General features: G+C 37.7%; 1 protein-coding gene across 1 annotated transcript in view; it reads right to left on the bottom strand.

The window, feature by feature from the left end:
- ACSS3 (acyl-CoA synthetase short chain family member 3) overlaps positions 1-20,603 on the bottom strand; it is a 91,812-nt gene that overhangs the window by 8,902 nt on the left and 62,307 nt on the right. Inside the window, exons 10-13 of the mRNA XM_030480422.1 lie at positions 18,523-18,618; positions 15,203-15,266; positions 4,635-4,716; positions 3,521-3,643 (exon numbers count right to left, since the gene is read on the bottom strand). Of these exons, the coding sequence (XP_030336282.1) occupies positions 3,521-3,643; positions 4,635-4,716; positions 15,203-15,266; positions 18,523-18,618 (365 nt within the window). The remainder of the gene's footprint in view (positions 1-3,520; positions 3,644-4,634; positions 4,717-15,202; positions 15,267-18,522; positions 18,619-20,603) is intronic.

Genomic DNA, 20,603 nt, shown 5'->3' with positions numbered 1-20,603 from the left:
ATATTGTCATCTAACCCTAGACCAGACTTGAACCTGATACTGCTTAACTTTCGAGATCAGATGAAATAGGGTGTTGCCAGGGTGGGATGGCTGTGGGTAAAACACACTCCGTATGTTTACCAACATGCTGATCCCCAGCACAATCAGCAGGCAGGTCTCAAGGATATTCAAAGGCCATCCAAAACCTTCAGAGCTCTCAAATGCTGTTGTAAATAGTCTGGTGGGGGAGTGGGGGGTGCAAGGGAATGCCTCCTTCATAGGTTGACCTCCCAAAGGGGAAAAAAAAAAGATATCTAATTCCTAAAATCTTTTATTATATACCTCCCAAAGTATAGAGGTGATGACCACGCTGGGAACGCAAGCCAGATCAGTTTCATGATCAATGAGTCTATTGTATTACAAGTAATTACCATGAAGTACAGTGAAACAGTAACCTTAGCCCAGGTCCCCCAGACAATAAACACTGAAACAGCAAATACTGGCTGTAAGTAAGGTACGACATGCTGAAACTCTGAGATCAAGCGCAACAATTCTGAGACCCAATAAATCAACATTGTGACAAGTGACTATTAATCTGAAACAATGAATGCTTATCACAAATATGATTAGACATACTCTGGTCAGATCTGTCAATATCTCAACCCTTTGAGCCCCACGTTGGGAGCCACAAAGAACTGTCGTGGTTTGAGCCCAGCCGGTAACTCAGAACCACACAGCCGCTCACTCACTCCCCTCCTTCTTCCTTCCCCCACTCCCAGAGGGATGGGGAGGAGAATCAAAAGAATGTAACTCCCACGGGCTGAGATAAGAACAGTCCAGTAACTAAGGTATAATACAAAACCACTACTGCTACCACCAAAAACAATAATGATAAGGGAAATAACAAGGAGAGAGGATACAACTGCTCACCACCCGCCGACTGATACCCAGCCCGACCTGAGCAGCTATATGGGCCCTCCGGGTAACTCCCCCCAGTTTATATACTGGGCATGACGTGCCGTGGTATGGAATACCCCTTTGGCTAGTTTGGGTCAGGTGTCCTGTCTCTGCTTCCTCCCGGCTTCCCCTCCTCCCTGGCAGAGCATGAGACTGAGAAAGTCTTTGATCAGAGTAAACATTACTTAGCAACAACTAAAAACATTGGTGTTATCAGCGTTGTTCCCAGCCTGAAAGTCAAAACCACAGCACTGCACCAGCTACTAACAAGGAGAAAAAATGACTGCTATAGCTGAACCCAGGACACTAACTAAAAGAAGTTTTAAGAATAAAGGCTTTTTCTTTTTTAAGTAGGAACACTTAAAAAAAAGTGTTGCATGGCTACTCCTACAATGGCAGAAGCATAAGGAAGACTACAGGAAAGGCACAGAGAAGATAAGAGAAAAAAAACTTGAAGGAATGGAAAGCTGAATCATTGCTGTTCCAATTAACAAAAGGGAGGCTCTTGTGTGACCTGGTTGTGAAACTGATGGTGGAAGGAACAATTCAAAGCCTTTCCCGTAACCAATCCTCAAAACAGACGATTTGTAGTCAAAACAGGCAAGAGAAACTGTCTCTCTGTGCCATGGTCACACACATCAAGTAGCTTTTAGCAAAATAAACCTGCACAAAGTGTTTCTCACATACTTTTTTTGACAGAAGCTGTACTCCTTTCACAAACTATGATCCTAGAAAAGTCCCATGCTACAAAAAAGTAAATGGGAAACACTTAGCTCTGAAGTGAGGCATGCTCTATCAAAGTACAAAAGCACGACCATATACGCACAGCTTTTGAAACTGTGTGTTTTTCACAGGACTTAAATGGGATGTGCGCAAGCCATACCAACAGTAACGCCTACAGCACTGCAGTAGCAATGGAGCTCAAATGATACTAATAGATAACTTAGACAAATAAACTATTTGTTTGGAACACAATAAAGCTGAAATTCTTAGTCAAAGTACCATAGAAAAACTTTTTAAGTTTGTAATGCAGCTATAATGTAACTGCAGATAATACACTTGTTCAACAAGGTGACTGTCACTTCATTAGACAATGGTTCAGTGAACCTCTAATTCTGTGTTTACTGATCTTACTGAAGGGCTAATTGTGGTCTTGTTAATGCTTTCCCATTTAATTTGCAATTTGCTGTGTGTGCATTAACAACACATTTTTCAACTTTGTTTGAAAGGTGAATAGAAAAAAAGAATTTTGTAGTGATGAAACACTTTTTGTTTCTACGGGAAAGACCTAAGTAGCAGGGAGGAAAATAGAGAAAGTAAGCTTGGGACGAAGGATACAAAGGTAATATAGCTAAGAAGGTGATTCAATTCATCAACTGTATATTAGTTTCACATTCAGCCTGAAGTGAAGAAACAACGCCTAGCTCAGCCCCTGAGCAGTAGAGCAGTAAGGGGTGTGACGAGACTCCCTGCTGCGCTTTAGTAGAACACCACCAAAAATTTACTTCAAAAGGAAAGAGGTTTAATCAGCCTGAAAGCCACCGTTAGGTCTCCATAGACCTGAGTCAGGGCAGCGACTGGTTCAGCTCCCTGGCTGACTGATCTTCAAAGGATTGCCCATGTTTACCTGAATTTGTTCACTTCTGTGTGATCAGAATTTCTTCTATTCTCTTTCAAGCTTGCTAGCATTTTTTTAAAAATAGTCCCTAGACTAATAGACACTATAAAACAAAAAATGACTAACAGATTAGTTCGTGATTCCATGAACAGTTAAATTCAGGGTTCTTAAAAGCATGTTTTTCCCTTGTACAAGCCCAGCACACCTTTTGCTATACTGCCTGAATAAGCATTTGATATGTAATCAGGGAAAATTGTAACTGGCAATCATAGTGGTTCCAGAGAGGTGAGGGAACAATGATATCAAATTTGGACACTATTATGAACTGCACTATTTTCAACTTTTTGAGTTGCATGTGTATTACATTAATGACCTTCAATTTAACAGCAGGGTTGGGTTGGTATTTTTTTACAGAAATTTTCATTGTTGTTTAGCACTGCTCATGCAATAAAACAGCTGTCAAAGGACTGTGAAGGAGAACCTTCAAATCAAGAAAAAGCACTGAATATAAGTATATGTGAAGTCAACCAACACCAAGCACTTTAAAGAAACACAATTAAAACTCTGTTTTAGGAATAAATGTTTCTCCTCCTAAGTAGGTGGTGAAACTACTTGGTACATTGACCCTACATTATCTTAATGTATTCCCAAATAAATATGTTATCAGAGCTTACAGGGATGCTTCCCATGTTACCATATTGCCCCTTAACTCCACCTTCAAATGTCAAATCATACTTGTCTTATCAATCCCATGGTACAAACTGCTTATTGTTGACTAAATTTATTATGGTCCTGGAAAGCACCTTAATAGGAAGGACTTGAAACAATTAATGTTTTGCTTAAAAGTACCAATGGAAATGCAATCAAAAAAAGCAGAAAGAAAATTAAAGGGTTTTGTGAGATTTTCAATTTCAGCTTACTTTATTTATCTTTCACTTTTCTATTTTACTGTCAGGCAATGCTAACCTCTTCAATTGCACCTGCTGAAATCCTGTGTCCGGCAACATTGATCACATCATCAGCTCGAGACAGGACATACAAATAGCCATCTTCATCCATATAACCTGCATCCATAGTATCATAATATCCCTAAACACAACACAACCAAAAACAAACTCAGAATTAGTATTAGGAACATCCATTCATTTCCTATGAAAACAACAAACAAAACTTATTGTTTCAAATTAAATATGGTTTTGGTGCCCAAAAGATTTAGTTCTGTAATATTTTTCACCATTCTTATGTCAGAATATACCGTGTACCTTCCTTTCCAGAATGGTTTTGTAGTCTTTGATAAAAAGAACAGAAGACAATACATAAATATGGATTTTTTCCAACTTTGCTTACATTGACCCGACAGCTTGGAGAAGGATGTTGCCTGAATCTACACAAGGAGAATGGAATTGTTACAATATAATGACAGTGGTCAAATTGCTCCTAAAAATATCCATGTTTGCTGGATCCAAACATGTATCCTCATCATGATGCAAGTGTACACAAAAAATAATTTGTCTGATTAATTCACTCACTTACTTTTATTGAACCCGACCTTCCATTTTGGACATTCACATAGGACCAATCTATTTCTATAAGGAAAGGAGGAAGCCAGTCCTTGCATAGTTCATCTGACAAGGAAACATAACTAAAGCAGTAAGGAGCCTCCCGTGTATTTAGGTGCAATTTAGGTGTGTTTAGTGGGCAAGTGTATATTTCTGGACTGCATGTTAACAGCAGCAGTATATTTGAAGCTATGCTAGTCTAAGGTTGTGAGGCTTATATCTTTTGCTAAATCAAATGACATAATCCAACTTCTAGGTTCAGAAGCTTGCGGTTTACTAATTCTGGTTCAGAGCTTAAAAAAAACCAAACCAAAACAAAACAAAACTACAAAAACCAAAAAACAGAACCAACAAAACCAAAAAAAAAACCACAGTGTTCCCAAAAGCTTAAAGTATGGATAAAGAAAGATCTCCCATAAAAATAAGATACAATCAGTTTGACTGCTATCCAGTTTAAATCTACTGTCATTCAGTTCTTCAAGATTACCAAAGGTTTATACAATTAATTTCAGAATTCTTACTGGATATTTTTTGAAATATAACTTCTGGAATGTTTCCTGATTTTCCCAAAGACCTGAGAATGCTCCAGGAGGCAAAGGCAACCTTAAATTAAAAAGAACAAAGTAGTAAGAAACACAGATATACCAAGTACAACTTATGCTCTCTTTTCAAACTTTATATTTACATAAATAATCATTTGCTATACAATCAGAAAACATTTCAGCTTAATATGCAGAAAACAGATCAAAAAGACCATGTGTCTGTTGTAATCACACACATATAGCTCTGAACTGTATCCAGACCATACATTAATATAACATAAGCATCTCTGTCATTCAATAAAAAAATGTTTGGTCTAGTAAACCCTATATACCATACTATGATATCAGCATTCAGCTTTCAACATTTGTAAGGATTAAGTATCTGCCAGAAATGTAATATGGGACGCTTCACGCACATATCTGCCGGGAGAAGCTACAGAAGTCTCAGCTAACAAGAAAGTGGTTGTTTCTTCCTTTAAAGCTCTAACAGGGTTAAATACAGGTTTACCTGAGCTAAGAGGTACATACTCGGACATATCAGCACAAGTTTTACGAAGCTTAACCTAGTAACAGAGAGAACAATCATGCAAACAAGCCTATTTACACAGATAAAACCATAAATGCCTCATACAGATTTTACTAGCATATGCCTGCATTCCTAATCAGCAAATATTTAGCCAGGGGTATTTTATTTTCTACTCTGATAGTATCCCCGTGACACCAGAAGGCAACATCTCTAGCAGTGAAACACCCCTATAGCGTAGTGACACCGGTATCATTACAAGTCTCCAATGATGTTCAGGTCAAATGAACAGGTGCTACTAGCTCAGTGACATGTACATTTCTAACACTACAGGCCCAAAAAGAAGAGTTATATAAACACACACACACATTTCTTTTTAGCTAAATACAGTATAAATAGTACAAGCTACATCGAAAAGGCCATATCATCTAGTAATGATTCAAATCCATGATTTTTTACAATCCCAGTTTTTTCAACTTAATTCAGCTCAATTAGCATAATAGAATATCTACTGTAAATACTACGACTTTCTCTGAGAGTTCTGGCTCAACACATCCTATAAATCACATTCCCTGAAAGTATGGTTGAGGTAAGGCCAGAAATGCCAAGACACTTCCCAAGTAGTCACCCAGGCTTCAGGAAGGCAGGTTGGCTTCTGCCCAACTGGAGTGAATTCACTGGCCTATTTTAAGCTTTCCAAACTTAGTAAACATCCTTGTGACAGACAAAAATGATCTATAGAGTATTTAGCTTGAAAAAAAAAAAAATTAGAAAAACAGTATATTGATCCCAGTGTTTGTGTACGTAGGAGTTTAAAAGAAAAATTTCTTGTTTAGATTCAAGAAGAAACACTAGAGAATGGAAGTTACTATGGTTGTTGCCTGGTTGCTAATAGCATGGCAATTCATAACAGCCTCAGTCACTGTCGATTTTGAACTTAAAATTTATTTAAGTCTGAAACATCCTTGTGATGGGAGAGAAAGGACAATTCATATGGACATAGTCCTTAATTTCGCCACAGCTCTACTCAGTACTTTGAAGTTATTCATTAAATAGAAAAAACAATTTTACTGATGAAAACAGAAAAGCATTTTCCTTTCTGTAACTGTAATTATTTATAAATCTAAACACAGAAGTGTGTAACATCATGAAAATGTAATCCCTGCTCCCAACATTTGTTTTTGGTTTTTTTTGTGGTTGTTTATTTGTTTGTGGGGTTTTTTGGTGGGGTTGGTTGGTTTGTTTTGCCTTTTCTTTTGGGGGGATGGTTTTATTTTTCTTGTGATTGTTTGTTTTTTAAAAGGAAAATTGCATTGATAAATACATCTACAGTACTTATTTTGTGAGTCTATGGAAACCAGACTGCTAAAGTACTGGCTATCACAAAGATCTCTACAATAGGGACACAATCTGAAAATGTGCTTCCATGGCTTTCTGTAAAATATTACTTGCTGTTAGACCTCCATTCCATCTAACTAAGCAAAAACTGAATGCCATCCTCCATGCGTCCATCTTTCAGGCAAAATAATTCCAGAGGAACGGGCACATACAGCTCTCCCATGACAGTAAAGACATCTTAGCATAACGACTGACTAGAATTTCTAGGTGCTGTGCAAACACAAGTAATTAGTAAAATCAATAAAGGTAGAATTCAGCTTGCCAAAACATAATTATGTGTATTGGAATTTTGCCAGGACATCAGAATTAAAGTGCCTAGAGACAAAAGTACCTCCATCCTACTGCTGTCAGTGGGAATGCTGCCATGAATTCCAAAGGGAGCAGACCTGGATCATAAGTATGCGCAAAGAGACAGAAGAGAGAAAATAAGATAGTCATAAAATAACAGCAACCTGAAAACAATCATCTCTTCCTTTCCTCAATCATAGAATGGCTTGGGTTCGAAGGGACCTTAAAGATCATCTAGTTCCAACCCCCCCGACACAGGCAGGGGCACCTTCCACTAGTCCAGGTTGCTCAAAGCCCCATCCAACCTGACCTTGAACACTTCCATGGATGGAACACCCACAACTTCTCTGGGCAACCTCTTCCAGTGGCTCACCACCCTCGCAGAAAACAATTTACTTCACCAGACCACCATGCCTTCTCAAATATGACAAATAATGGCTTGGCAATCCCTCCATTAAAAAAAAAAAACAAAAACAAAAAAAACCCATGAACATTTTGAGATGCGTGGTTTCGGTCTGTTCTCCCTAGGAAACATAACACACACCTACAGAAGTTCTGTATTTGAAAAACTGCTGCCTCCTTGTCCCAACACTTGATATTCAAGGCCTTTTGGGGTATTTTTATTAAGGGGATATATTGACCAAAAAATAGCTGGTATGCATAAGTAAACATGATTGCTCCAGAGATGGTCCTGCTTTCCTTTCACAAGTGACACTAGCACAGAAGACCAAGAAGGAGGTAGGTTCCTTCATCATCATTTCCATGATAAAGAAGTTGCTTTGATTGGTTTCCCCTTGGGACATTAACTCTATAACTCTAGCTATCTGTTAACTTCTCTCTCTCATCCTGCATGGCAAGCCACAAACCAGCCAGTGTTGAGCCTTTGCATCTGCTATCAGTTCAAAGATAAGCCCTCCCTTACACTATTCTTGCTTTAATATTTTATATGGTCATAACTACAGTAGCATCTTCTATCTCATCATTCCTTTTTCCTTCTGTAAAGAACAGTCATGAGCTTCAACAAATACAAATTCGAGACAAGCTTGCCATCTTTTTCTGAAATATGAATGTATTACCAGCTATATTGGATCAGGCTACCGAGAATTTTAAATCAGTCAACTCATACCATTAAACTAGCAAACAATAGGCACGTTTCAAACCTAAGTTGAGGTTTAAGTCAAAAACCCACTCTGAGCTGAACCAAAACATGTGAACTTGGGAAAAGCTGACCTTTAGATTTTAAACCTCAGAAAAAAGACGTATAGATCTGAATTTTGATCTTGCTCATGCCTATTTTTCACCAGTACAGGAACAGCAGTACAAATGATGCAATTCTCCATTCACTCTGGTGCAACTAAGATGACGATTGTAGAACTACAGGAATACAAATCCAGTATTTCTCATTTCAAGGTTGAATACATTTAGGACAACATCAGGAAAACTAGGTAAAGTGTGTAAATTCATTATGTAAATTATATGGGTTCATTTTACAAAGATCCACTCTGGTTACATTTTACAAAGATAAGAAGGTAGTTTCATTATAAATCAGAGAAAATAAGACAGCTTAGGTGAGCTTGGCAGCATCACAAAAACACTCTGAAGTACTTTCATAGTAGCTATTTTCTGCTAGACAATTTTAAACTACAATCATTATCTGGTTGCTAGCATTGTTTCACGGTTCACTTATTTTTCATACAACAGTGGCTGACCTTTTACAGAACAGCCCACCTTTAGCTTAGCCCATGAAAATCTGACTCTGTGTGTCACATCCTTTCAGGATGTCACTCAACAAAATGGTGTAAGATTCCTTGTGGTTGAAATTTGTTCCAATTCCAATTTGTGGTTGGCAATTATAGACACAGCACTCAAAAGATAATTTACACAGAAAAGCAGATTTCTGAAAGTACAAATGAAAGTCAAAAACTATTAGAGATACTACCTTGTCTGAATTTTAGAAAAGACATCCTTTTATTTTATGGTAGGCAGTGGTACTCACAAGCTGTTCATTACAGCCAGTCAAGGCAAATATAAACTATTGTTAAGTGAGTTTGGACTTGTGAATGGAGCTAAATCACCTTGACTGACAGCTACAATTATTACTCAGCATTTATGTAGTGCTGTGCATAAACATCACTTAAAAAAAATTTTTGATTGCAAGTTTGAAAGCCATATGGAGCCTGCAAGCTTTTTCAGACACTAGGAACAACAGCACAGGAAAAAGGGTGAAGAGGTAAGAGTAGAGGATCTTGAACATTCATCAGTTTGAATGAAGTTAGCTGAAAGGGGTCAACAGTAGTTGGTCTCAGTGTGGATTTTTCAGGGAAAAAAATATAGTTAGTAGGGAAGAGAGAAACCCATCAAAATCTAGTGAAAGCACTGAAAAAAGTTACAAGTAAAGAAAATTCTAATGCTACTTACATGTGCTCAGCCAGAGATCTGTTAGAAAATCCATCTTTGGCCAGACTGCTCTCACATTGAAAGCCCTACTCACTGTTTTGCTTGTAAAGGGAAAAGACAAAGCCAATAAACATGTGGAAGGCCAGCAGGGAGATAAATCAAATCTTTTACACAGATTTTTCATGATCATCTGATCTGACCTCCCATATAACACAGGCTAAAGGATGCTATCTACCAAATCCTGCCTCAATCCCATAACTTTTGGTTAAAATAGAAACCCAGGTTTGACCTAAAGGTGTCAAAGAAAACCACCATATTCCAAAGAATTTGTTCCAATGGTTTAATACTTTCACTGTTAAAACTGTGTTTTATTTCTCATCAGAATGTATCTAGCTTCAGCTTACAATCACTTTATGGTAGATTAAACAGCCATCTCTCAGAGATGTCTTTTCCTGTGGGAATTTCCTGACCTTGATGAAGTTATTTAACTCATCTTGGATGAGCCACATACCACAAGTTAAACTGTAAGTTTAGGCCAAGCTTTCCAGCACTGAAGTCACTCTCATTCATATTTTCTCTAAAAACCAGTCACTTTCTCAATAGTCTTTTGAAATACAGACAGAAGAACATAAGAATAATGCATTAATGGTTTTACTAACATCATATCCACAGACAGTAATAATAGTTCCTCTTCAGTTTTCCCTACTGAATAACGAGGAATCATATTGCCTGCTTAGTTATGCTAGCAGCTTTCATTCGCAGGTCTTAGGTGTTTAGAGGTTTATCCACTATAACATAAAAAGTTCCTGTGAAAGTCACTGCTTTGTAGGGTACAGTCCTTCATCTTATAAATCTAGCAAATTTTCACTACTCCTATCTGTATGACCTTTGTTGACAGGAACATATTGCAAGTGGTCTATGCAGGATGACACACTTGCTTCATACGACTCTGCAAGCATTTTTCTCTCTCAAGCAATATTCCCTGACACTCAGAACAGCCTGCAACATGTCCTTCCTTGGGCTGTCACAGAGTTTCAAAAAAGAGAAGAATGGACAACATTAATTACTGAGACACTATAAAATGATTAGGTCCTCACTGGTTATTCTGGCATCTCAGGTAGTTTCTATCTGTCTTTCTTTCGAGCTAAGGCCATATACCCCTTACTCTTGGCTTCAGATGGAATCTTCCCTTGTTTTCACTCTCTGAAACCTTCTGGGAAGGGGAAGAGCGAAAAGAGAGCTGTGACCTTTCTTATGTGCTTATCCCAAATTAGAATGCCCAAATATTGACCCATCAAGTCTTACAAGATTTTTCTTTACTTTCTTCAATGGGTTACCAAGGTATTACCATGTGTTGCAAAACATTACATTTTTTTCTTTCCCTTTTCTTCCCTTTGAGCTCTCTTGGTTAGCATTTCTGTTGTGCATCTTGATTACATTCCTGGCTTCAGATTGCTTCAGGCTTCCACATAGATACTGACTTTTTTCTAAAATGCATTGTAAGAAATATTAAATGACTATCATTTTTGTTGAACATCTAATTGCTCTCTAAATACTGTACAAAAATTGAGCAGAGTACCACAGACCATGAAACTGTGAATGAGTTGCTTACTTCTGAACATCTCTTCCACTAAAGCATATTAACTTTACAGTATTTGCTTAAAAAGTCCTGTCACATTTCCATTCAGCTAACTTAAAATCTAAAATGATAAAAAGATGTAAACTTGTCATGACCCTTTCTCTATAAACCTCATGAATAAACATTATTTTCCAATACTTTACACTCTTACAGCATTATACATGAAGTTTTGCATTATTTTACCCTATATAATGGGGTGGGTTGTCATTTGAATCATTTTAACATTATAATTTTCCTCTCTCTTCCCCCACTAATCCCAAATTGATGAAAAAAACCCCCCACAACATTAATGGTCTGCAGAGCCTCTCACACAGTCACTATTCTTAAATGCAATTTAAACAACACAACCAAAACATTTCAGAATTGTTCTACATTATAGCACACTGTCTCATTGCTTTCTGAATATGGAGCAGAAATATTTATGTGATTCTGTGGAGATCGATAAAACAAATTCATAAATACTTATCCCGCAAACCTGCATTATTATGGCACAAAATTAACTATTCAAACACTAGATGAAGTGTAACTAGGGTCTAGCTGGAAATTTACTGGCAGGCATTACTCTCTGGTTAGAATAAACACAAAGCAAACGTAGTTCTCTTGCTGTTGTGGGTGAATACAAAGAATAATGCTAGCTAATGAGAAAGTTCTGACAACCGCTTCATAAAATAAACATTACAGGTTTGCAATCTTTATAATGTACAAGGGGAAAACAGAGTTTCCCACTGCACTGGAATTTAAATGGGATTTCTCTTTGCTAATGTTCCTTACGAGAGAAGGCAACTTGGAAAATTCTCATCGCTAATCACAATTACTTGCACACACACACACACACACACATTTCAAGTGTGTATTAATCATGGGCAGGTCAGAACAATGCAGTAAAACGGTGTCGCTAAATCAGACTGGTCTTGCTAATGGAAATGGAGGTCATTGCTACTCTAATTTTCACTTCGGAATAAATCTTCATAATCTTTCATGTTCAAAGATTCTTCCACACAAAAAAACCTAAAGTAAATTTAGAAACAATACATACAAGCCCACCCTCATGAGTTTTTGTTTTCTGGTTTGGTTTTGAGGATTTTTTGGGGGTTTTTTTGTTTGTTTGTTTTTCCCCTTTGTTTGTGGTTTGGGATTTTTTTGTTTGTATTAGAACGAATTTTAAGAGAACCTATTGGCTCAAAAGATTAAGTCAGAAAAAAGGCTGGAAGGGAAAGAGGGGTGACAGTTACCTCAGAATCGGTTTCATATTGACTACTTTAATGCTACAACGTATTTCTTCCCCCTCTTTTCTCCCCCCTCTTTCAGCATGGATATTGCAATAAATATGAACATGATAAAAATAATAGTGTCCCTGTGCCATTACTCTTTCTTGCATAATCCAATGCAAAAAAGCAAAACAACCCAAGAATCCCCTTTTTCCTCCATCAATTTATTTGGCTGCAGCAAAAGTCATGCTGAGCAAGTTAAACAAAAACAAAACAAAACCTGCAATAAAATCAATAGATAAACACATTTGTTATTACTTAAGATAAATGCCTAAATGTGGAGCCACATTAGGGAAGGTAAATTCTGGCTTTAAGAGTTTGACAATAACCCCAAACAGGATCATCTAATATAGTAATATCTATTCCTGACAGGCTCTTAATCATAGAGTCATAGAATCGTAGAATGGTTTGGGTTGGAAAGGACCTTAAGATCATCTAGTTTCAACACCCCTGCCATGGGCAGGGACACCTCACCCTAGACCATGTCGCCCGAGGCTCTGTCCAGCCTGGCCTTGAACACTGCCAGGGATGGAGCACTTACCACTTTTTTGGGAAACCTGTTCCAGTGCCTCACCACCCTCACTGTAAAGAACTTCTTCCTTATATCTAACCTGAACTTCCCCTGTTTAAGTTTGAATCCATTACCCGTTGTCCTATCGCTACAATCCCTGATGAAGAGTTCCTCTCTGTCATCCTTGTAGGCCCCCTTCAGATACTGGAAGGCTGCTATGAGGTCTCCACGCAGCCTTCTCTTCTCCAGGCTGAAAAGCCCCAACTTTCTTGGCCTGTCTTCATATAGGAGGTGCTCCAGCCCCCTGATCATCCTCGTGGCCCCCCTCTGGACTTGCTCCAACAGCTTCATGCCCTTCTTATGCTGGGGACACCAGAACTGCACACAGTGCTCCAAGTGGGGTCTCATGAGAGCAGAGTAGAGGGGCAGGATCACCTCCTACAACCTGCTGGTCACACTTCTTTTGATGTAGCCCAGTATGCGGTTGGCTCTGGTCTGCGAGCATACACTGCCAGCTCATGTTCAGTTTCTCATTGAAATGATAGTAATGACTCAGAAACATATGCACACATCTACCGACAGTACTTCTTAGTAGATATAATTCAGCTGGTTTGGCAGAGTTGCTAAGGATGGAGTCCACTTCTCTTTTGGCAGACAACCCTAAACACCTACCCTAAGCTAGCCGTGCCACCCCTGCAGTCCTGGATAGACATGAGCCTATCTAAAAGGCTATTTATTCCATTCTAGCTGAAAGCTAGGATCAATTTTCTTACAAGGTACCTTTCTCTCTCTTCATTGATCACAAGCCTTTGTTTTATCAGGTATCAGGCACAAGAGAGCTTTGAAAGATGGCGCTTCACTCTGTCCTGGGCTACTGACACGCAAACCACAGTCTTATTAAAGGCTGGAGCAATTTTCATTATTCACACTCAGCAATGGAATGAATGCACAATCTTACATGTGTCACACAATAACCATGTCTAAATACGAGTCTGCTGATTCAGGGAAGATTGTGTGTGCACTTAAACACATGCCTGTGTGTCCTGGTGGCTTAGACCTAAGGTGCTGAAAATTAGGTAGGGCATAAACTTTATCCTGAAAGCACACGTCTGTGTCACACAGCACAATAACTTCATGTGATACCACCTCAGTCTTACAGTGGCCTAGTTACATTAGACCACTAGTACAGCTGAGTAAAAAAACCTTCACATTTTGGCAACTCCAACTCCCAAGCAAGCACTATGAGGCCAGCCAGTCTGCATGTCTGCAGCATGCTGCAGTGTCTGGAGCTTTTATGGCCAGTTCATATGTCCATTGCCTCAGTTCTCAGCTAAGTTCTCTCTCTAGCAGCTCATCAAAATCACTACATCTGTCCCAATCCTTTGGCTTTCGATAGAATTTCAATTCACTGAAGCTTAACGCTAATCTTGATGTTTCCTTCCATTCATCTAAACAAGCAGCGAAGACTCTGAGCTACCAAAACCCTCCTAAATTTTACCACAAGAGAAGTGGATGAATACATTTCTTTCAGGCCCTGTACTTGCTGGCAGTTTGGAAGTGTTCAGAACTGAAGCATTCTCTGTGACTGAAAACAGAGGCGGCTACAGCTAACATGTTTATCACAAAGCAGGTATCTGTCAGAGGAAAATGCCATTTGCCTAAAAGCCTGTGAAACAGCTAGAATACACAGCTGGCATGTGCTGTGGCAAGCAGTAGTCTATCAAGCTTTCAAAACTAAAGGAAATGATCTGGCAACAGTGAGACAGTAGAAGGTAAGATAAATCTAACTGATGTTCACAGTGCTATCTAAACAGAGGTCCCTTTATCTAAGAAAAGTGTACTTCAAAAAATAAAGTTTATGGAACTCATCTGACAAAAGTCTGTTAAACGGTACTAAAAATCACCTACATGATGCAGAGCTGAGGTTTTTTTCTTTCCTTTTTTTTTTTTCCCCCCAGGATCTTTTCCTGTATGTGTTTTGCCCAAGTACTACCCTAACTGAACATGGTGTGTTTCATGCAAAGCACAGGCTGACACAATACGCATTCTCCCTCTAAGAATGTGCATCAATTGGGATTCAAAGACAGTGAAAGAGGAGGCAGGATCACACCCATAATCAAAGCATTTCCATCTGCCTTGCTGTACTATTTCACTAAACTGAAAGACATAAGTAGTAAAGAGAATGCTTCAGTATCTTGCTCATACATTGCAACAGAAAGGCTTCATCCTGTGCCAACAGGCTGGTAATTAAGAAAATGGTAAACTTTGCTGTAGCCTAACAAAAAAAAAAAACACCCCAACCCCAGCAATGCACGCTCATTCACTCATACAATTTCATCTGTGATTTTCGATTTTTCAATATTAATGGACATTAACAGTTCTGGCAGTTTGATATCAATATCAGAGACAGTCATACTTTTCAATCCTCATTACTTCAATTACTGTGTTATATACAAAAACTTCAGTCAAAAGACAACCCATGTAGGAAGATTCTCTTAACTGTGAGATACTTAGTTTGCTTACTTTATCACAATATTTCCTAAAGTCTTTGCCTTCACTGGTTCCTTATTTTCATCCAGAATCATCACTGTAAAAAAGAAATATAGGAAGAGAACTCCTGATTAGCATATTTTTAAGTGGAGGGCAGTGTCTTTCTTCATTATGTCACACTTCAGAATGGCAATACACCAAGCAACAAAAGGAATTAAGTAATTTGGGAGTGCCAAACTGGATAATTTTGTGACCTTATTAACATTGAGCCTTAAGTACAAAAAGTCTTACATAACACCGTACTTTGGGAGCAGAAATAGCACGAAGTCCCAAAAGGGAAAAACTGAGAATTGAAAATCGACAGACACTTCCATATCGGAAAATTTAAACTTCCAAATAGCAAAGGACCATTAAGATATGTGACAACTACAGGAAAAAAGTGTGCAGGTAACATGAGTAGGAAATAACAACTAAGATTAGTGGAGGCTAACCCAGTTAATGTGAGAAATACCACTAGCAGTAATAAGTATGTCGAGAGACCCAGAAAGATGCTCCCCAGCTGACATGGCTTATTCTCATCTGACACAGACGTAAAGTAGCTCATGAACCTCCCAAAGCCGCACAGCAGGGTAATGCTAGAGTACAGCAAAGAATCCAGACCTTCTAATGAAGCCTTTTCCCTAGACAACACTGGCCCATCACTTTCAGTGGAAGCATCATACCCTGGTACTGAGATTTCTGAGGAAAAACACCTGAAAGAGCCTCTTCCCTGCAGTCATCTGAGAAATCTACTACAACCAACCATTCCATCTGAAGGTGGACGCACAAGGAAGGAACAACAGATAGTAACTTGATAAATGGAATTAAATAAAGTGAAATGACTAAACCATGGAAAAACAGGGAGAGAAGGTTTTGACAGACTGGACAGATGTTCATTTAAAAACATGCTTTTTGAAAACTGCCCAAGCAAAGAAAGCAAAGTTCAGCTGGATCTAAATTACTACAAGTAATCATACATTTATTCTCCTTCTTGCAAGCAGTGTATTTAAATGTACAAAAATTTGGGGAAGGGAGATACACTGCTCACCCCTGAATTTCTGAAGAACTGACTTAATTCTTCAAAATGTGGTCTTGCCTCAGGTTGAAAAAAATGCAATTAAATTATCTGGTAAGAGATCAAGTATATCAAAAAGAAAGTACAATATAATGTCTGATTTAAGACAACAGAGCTAGAAATCAGTATGGCATCTTGATTCACTTTTAAATGGAATTTGTGTCACTGCACTTTGGTATCATAGCTAAAGACTGCTTTCATTCTTCGTATTCTAAAAAATTAGCAAAGAAATCAGTTTATTCTAACAATACTGTAACAGAAAGAATTCAGCCATATTTAAAAAAAAACAGCCAAAACAACCCAGATTTTGTAACTTTCTATTTATATTACAGCATAAATACAACATAAATTTAGCAATTTACAAAACCATTAGTAGTTGCATGCACAATCTAAAAACACAGAATCCAGCTTCTAAAGGGTGTAACGATCTCTTCCAATTAACACAAAACAATATCAAAACAGAAGTGGGTGACAGCAAGAAAGCTGCCAACACTGGGTAATTTCAAGATCCACTGTTTTATGAATGGCTGCATTACGGGACATAATTGGCCTGAAAGTAGTAAAGTTTTTCATAAAGCTTTAGTGAATTTTAGTGCTCTTTTCACATTTCACTTTTAAAGCATGCTAAATTCATTTCCTTCATTCTATTTAAACAAATTCTTCACTTACACTAGTCTCAGTACTTAAAAGAATTTGTAGGAAATTTTTATATTCTTGCTATTCATACTTTTTCTAGGCCTATCATGTGATAGCATGTGCAATGCAATTACATTCTTCCACTCTTCCCTATTTATTACAACTGTGGACAAACTTGATAGCTTTGGGGTTTTTAATGTTGTTTTTAATCTATTGTTTGTCTTCGTGCCATATGTGTAAATGCTAAAATCCAGAGCTGCTGAAAATGAGTTTTTTCTTTAATGTTCACTTTCACTTGTTTGTATTAGAAGAAAAAAAAACAGCTTAGCTCTTTCTGCCCAATGATGTCAGGACTTTTCCTGAAGACGATTTCATCTTTAATGTAATTATTTTTTTGAATTCAAATAATTATTGAAAACTGTGTTAAAAACCAGGGTTCCCAGGTATGAAAATATTTTTGCATTCTTAATCTTGTGGTTGCACCCTCTGCATGCAAATACCTTCCAGACAATGAGAGGTCATCCTTTTAACATTTGTCCATAGCCTACTGTATCTCCCACCAGGAAATAAAAATGCTCCACAAGTACTAAAAAATAACATGCTTAAAACTCTCTCAAATATGAGCCTATGTACCTATACAAAAAAGGCAGAAAACTGACTTAGATTTCTATAAAAAGTATGAGATGAGTTCAAACAGAAGATTTATATCCTTGCCAAGCTGCTTTCTAGCTCACTACGACATGTTTGTGGAAGACACAGACCAGTAAGAATTTTCTTTAAGCTTTTTAGAATACTTCTCATATAAAATTGTAGAGGCAAAAGAAAATCATAGAATCATACAATAGTTTGGGTTGGAAAGGATGTTAAGATCATCTAGTTCCAACCCCTCTGCCATGGGCAGGGACACCTCCCACTAGACCAGGTTGCTCTAAGCCTTGTCCAACCTGGCCTTGAACACTGCCAGGGATGGAGCATTCACAACCTCCTTGGACAACCTGTTCCAGTACCTCACCACCCTCACAGTAAAGAATTAAAAACCTAATTAATCTAATTGATTAAAATCTAATCAATCTAATCAATGTGTCTCTGAGATATAATTATTTGGTGTACATCTTCTAAAGCAAAACTATTTAGGCTGTGAAAATTGAAAACACGGGTATAACAGAATACTCAAAGTTCAAGTTATAACAACTATTTGTCTAATTATCATTTCCTCTTTTGCCGATAGTTATTACTAACATTTTTCTTCTTTATTTGCCAATACTATTTTTACTGCTGCTCTCATTTAAAACCGTGAAACTGTAAATAAAGCCTTAAAACACAGTATTTTTTTCATATCTTTGTTATATCCAGTCTAGAAGGATATATAATATGAAATAAACGTAGGAATAGTTGATCACTTTTCTTGAACATAACTCTGAATTTCTTCTTCACAATCACATTCCATAACACACAAAAAAGCAGAGCTTCCTGTTACACAAAGAAAGAAAATGTGCTAATAAGACTGTAATTTGCTTTCTTTACAAGTTATGAAAATTAAAGAGAACTCATTCAGGAGTATAACCAATATCCTTTTCTACTACCATGTTTAGCACAGTCTTACCATTGTATCCTGGCACTGGTTTTCCTGCCTGTCCGGGTGGAGGTGTTGTAGAGTTCCCTAAACCAACACAGGAAGCAGTAATTGCAGAACCAGATTCTGTTAAGAGAACACAGATATTGTCAGTTAAGATTGTTCTTAGTGTCATTAAGTATTTATTGATGTTTAAGTTTTGCTTCTAGTTCAGCACATCAAAATAATAAATTAAAAAAAAAATCTCGGACAAACAATGGAAGTTTTAGAATTTGGGAGCTTTTATGTATTATCTAATGAATGCAAGTTCGTTACAGAAATTTGCATTCTTCAAAAGGGGACTTTTTCCATTCCATATAGAAATAGGTCCGACTTTCTTCATTACACCTGTAGTTTATTCTGCTATGGGTATAAGGTTATACCACGCCAGTAAGAAAATACCATGATACAGAAATACTGCGTAGGGCAGATGTACTTCAAGGGTTGTTTCACGAGTCAATATCCTTGGGAGGAATGAATTCCAGAAAACAACATCAATCATTCTTGGTTGATTATTTTATCTGTAAAGCAATATCAAACTGTCTGTCATTCTATTTTGGAGCTACACATTCAGAGGTTTGAAAGGTGAATAAATGCCAAATCTTCTCCATGACAATACTGGTCAGGAAGATCAGAGAAGAGGTAGTGCCTAACAAAATTTACTGTGAATAATGAAGTCAGGAATTCTTCTTTTATAATCCTGGAAATTGGTGAGAACTATTTCAGATAACAAAAAGATTCAAAAAGAAACAGGGTAGAAAAGTCAGAGCTAAATTTTCAGTGTTGCCAAAATAAACTCAGAAGAAACAACCTAAGGAATAGGAATCAAATTGCTGCAAGATTTTTGTGATCATAATCCAGATGTTTTCTCCTCCTCTACCCACAAACATTGAAAGTTTTACTAACCACAGCATTTTGGAGTGGGGTTTGGTGGTGGTGGTGAGGCCAGGGGAGATGTGAGAAAACAAGTGTGTTTTGTTTGTTGAATCTTAGGAAGATATTCATTAATCTAACTGCGGAAGGATAAACTGAACCCTGTCACTGTGTTTCCTTCTTTTCTCAACGGAGCCCATGGAAGGCAGGTCTGGAATCCCCTCTGAAGCACCAACATAAAATACCTTGTTCAAAGTTTCCAAATGAGACAGCACAAATACCCCCTGGAATGCCTTTGCCTTTCTAATTATCCTCACAATTAGGCAGCTAGAAATTCCTCCCTCCTCACCTTCCTCTTTTTCTTAAGAAAGCTCAGTTTCACATAATATTTTTATACTACAAGAGTTGCTATTATAGAAAAGAAAAAAAAACTATCAAGTCATGTAATAGAGAGTCTAAATTTGAAAAAAAACCCAACAGTTGGTATTCTCTCTTTTCTTCAAAGAAAAAAATCTATAGAATTACTTTTAAATGCTGCTGTAACTCTGAGCCACAGAAAACAAAGTGTAGGTGTAAGTATTAGCAGGAACATAGTACGATACTATTACTTTAAAAATGTGGCTTTATCATTCTGGAGATGTCCCAAGCCTCAGGTCACTCGGCCTGGAATTCATAGTCCACACCACTCTCTAGTGTCAGCACAACAAAGTGGGTTTGTCTTCAGCTCTGATAGATATGGTCAAAACTGTTTTCAGTTCTCTTGCATTAGGAAATTACAGTTGTTGTTGCTGTGAATTTTCTAAGCTTCCACAGCCTTTCTCTGCCACTTCAGAAGTTGTTAAATGACTGTTCAAATGCTAAAAAAAGCAGGAACAAGATCAAAATTACAGAAACTTGTGGTGGTTTTATGTTAGGTGTTAATGAGTAGCTGAAAATTAGCATCCACAGCATAGTTAAGCTAGGGCCTAACACCAGCTGTGGGACTCAGAATGAGAATTATCAACCCTCGATTCTAATAAAGAGAGGCTAAAAGATTTGCTCAGTTGTTTCTCCATCTTTCTCTGCTCCTTTTATATAATGCGCATTCCCCACAGAGTCACAGATCCTGATCTTTTCTTCCGACAAGCAGAACACCCAAGCTACAATTACAGTGGTGACACAGTATCAAAATAATCTAACATGCCCCATCTCTGATCACA

The sequence above is a fragment of the Strigops habroptila genome, chromosome 3, assembly GCF_004027225.2.
Source record: "Strigops habroptila isolate Jane chromosome 3, bStrHab1.2.pri, whole genome shotgun sequence".
Lineage (NCBI taxonomy): Eukaryota > Metazoa > Chordata > Aves > Psittaciformes > Psittacidae > Strigops > Strigops habroptila.
The sequence above is the reverse complement of the archived record's forward strand: the minus strand, read 5'-3'. Positions and strand labels throughout refer to the sequence as shown.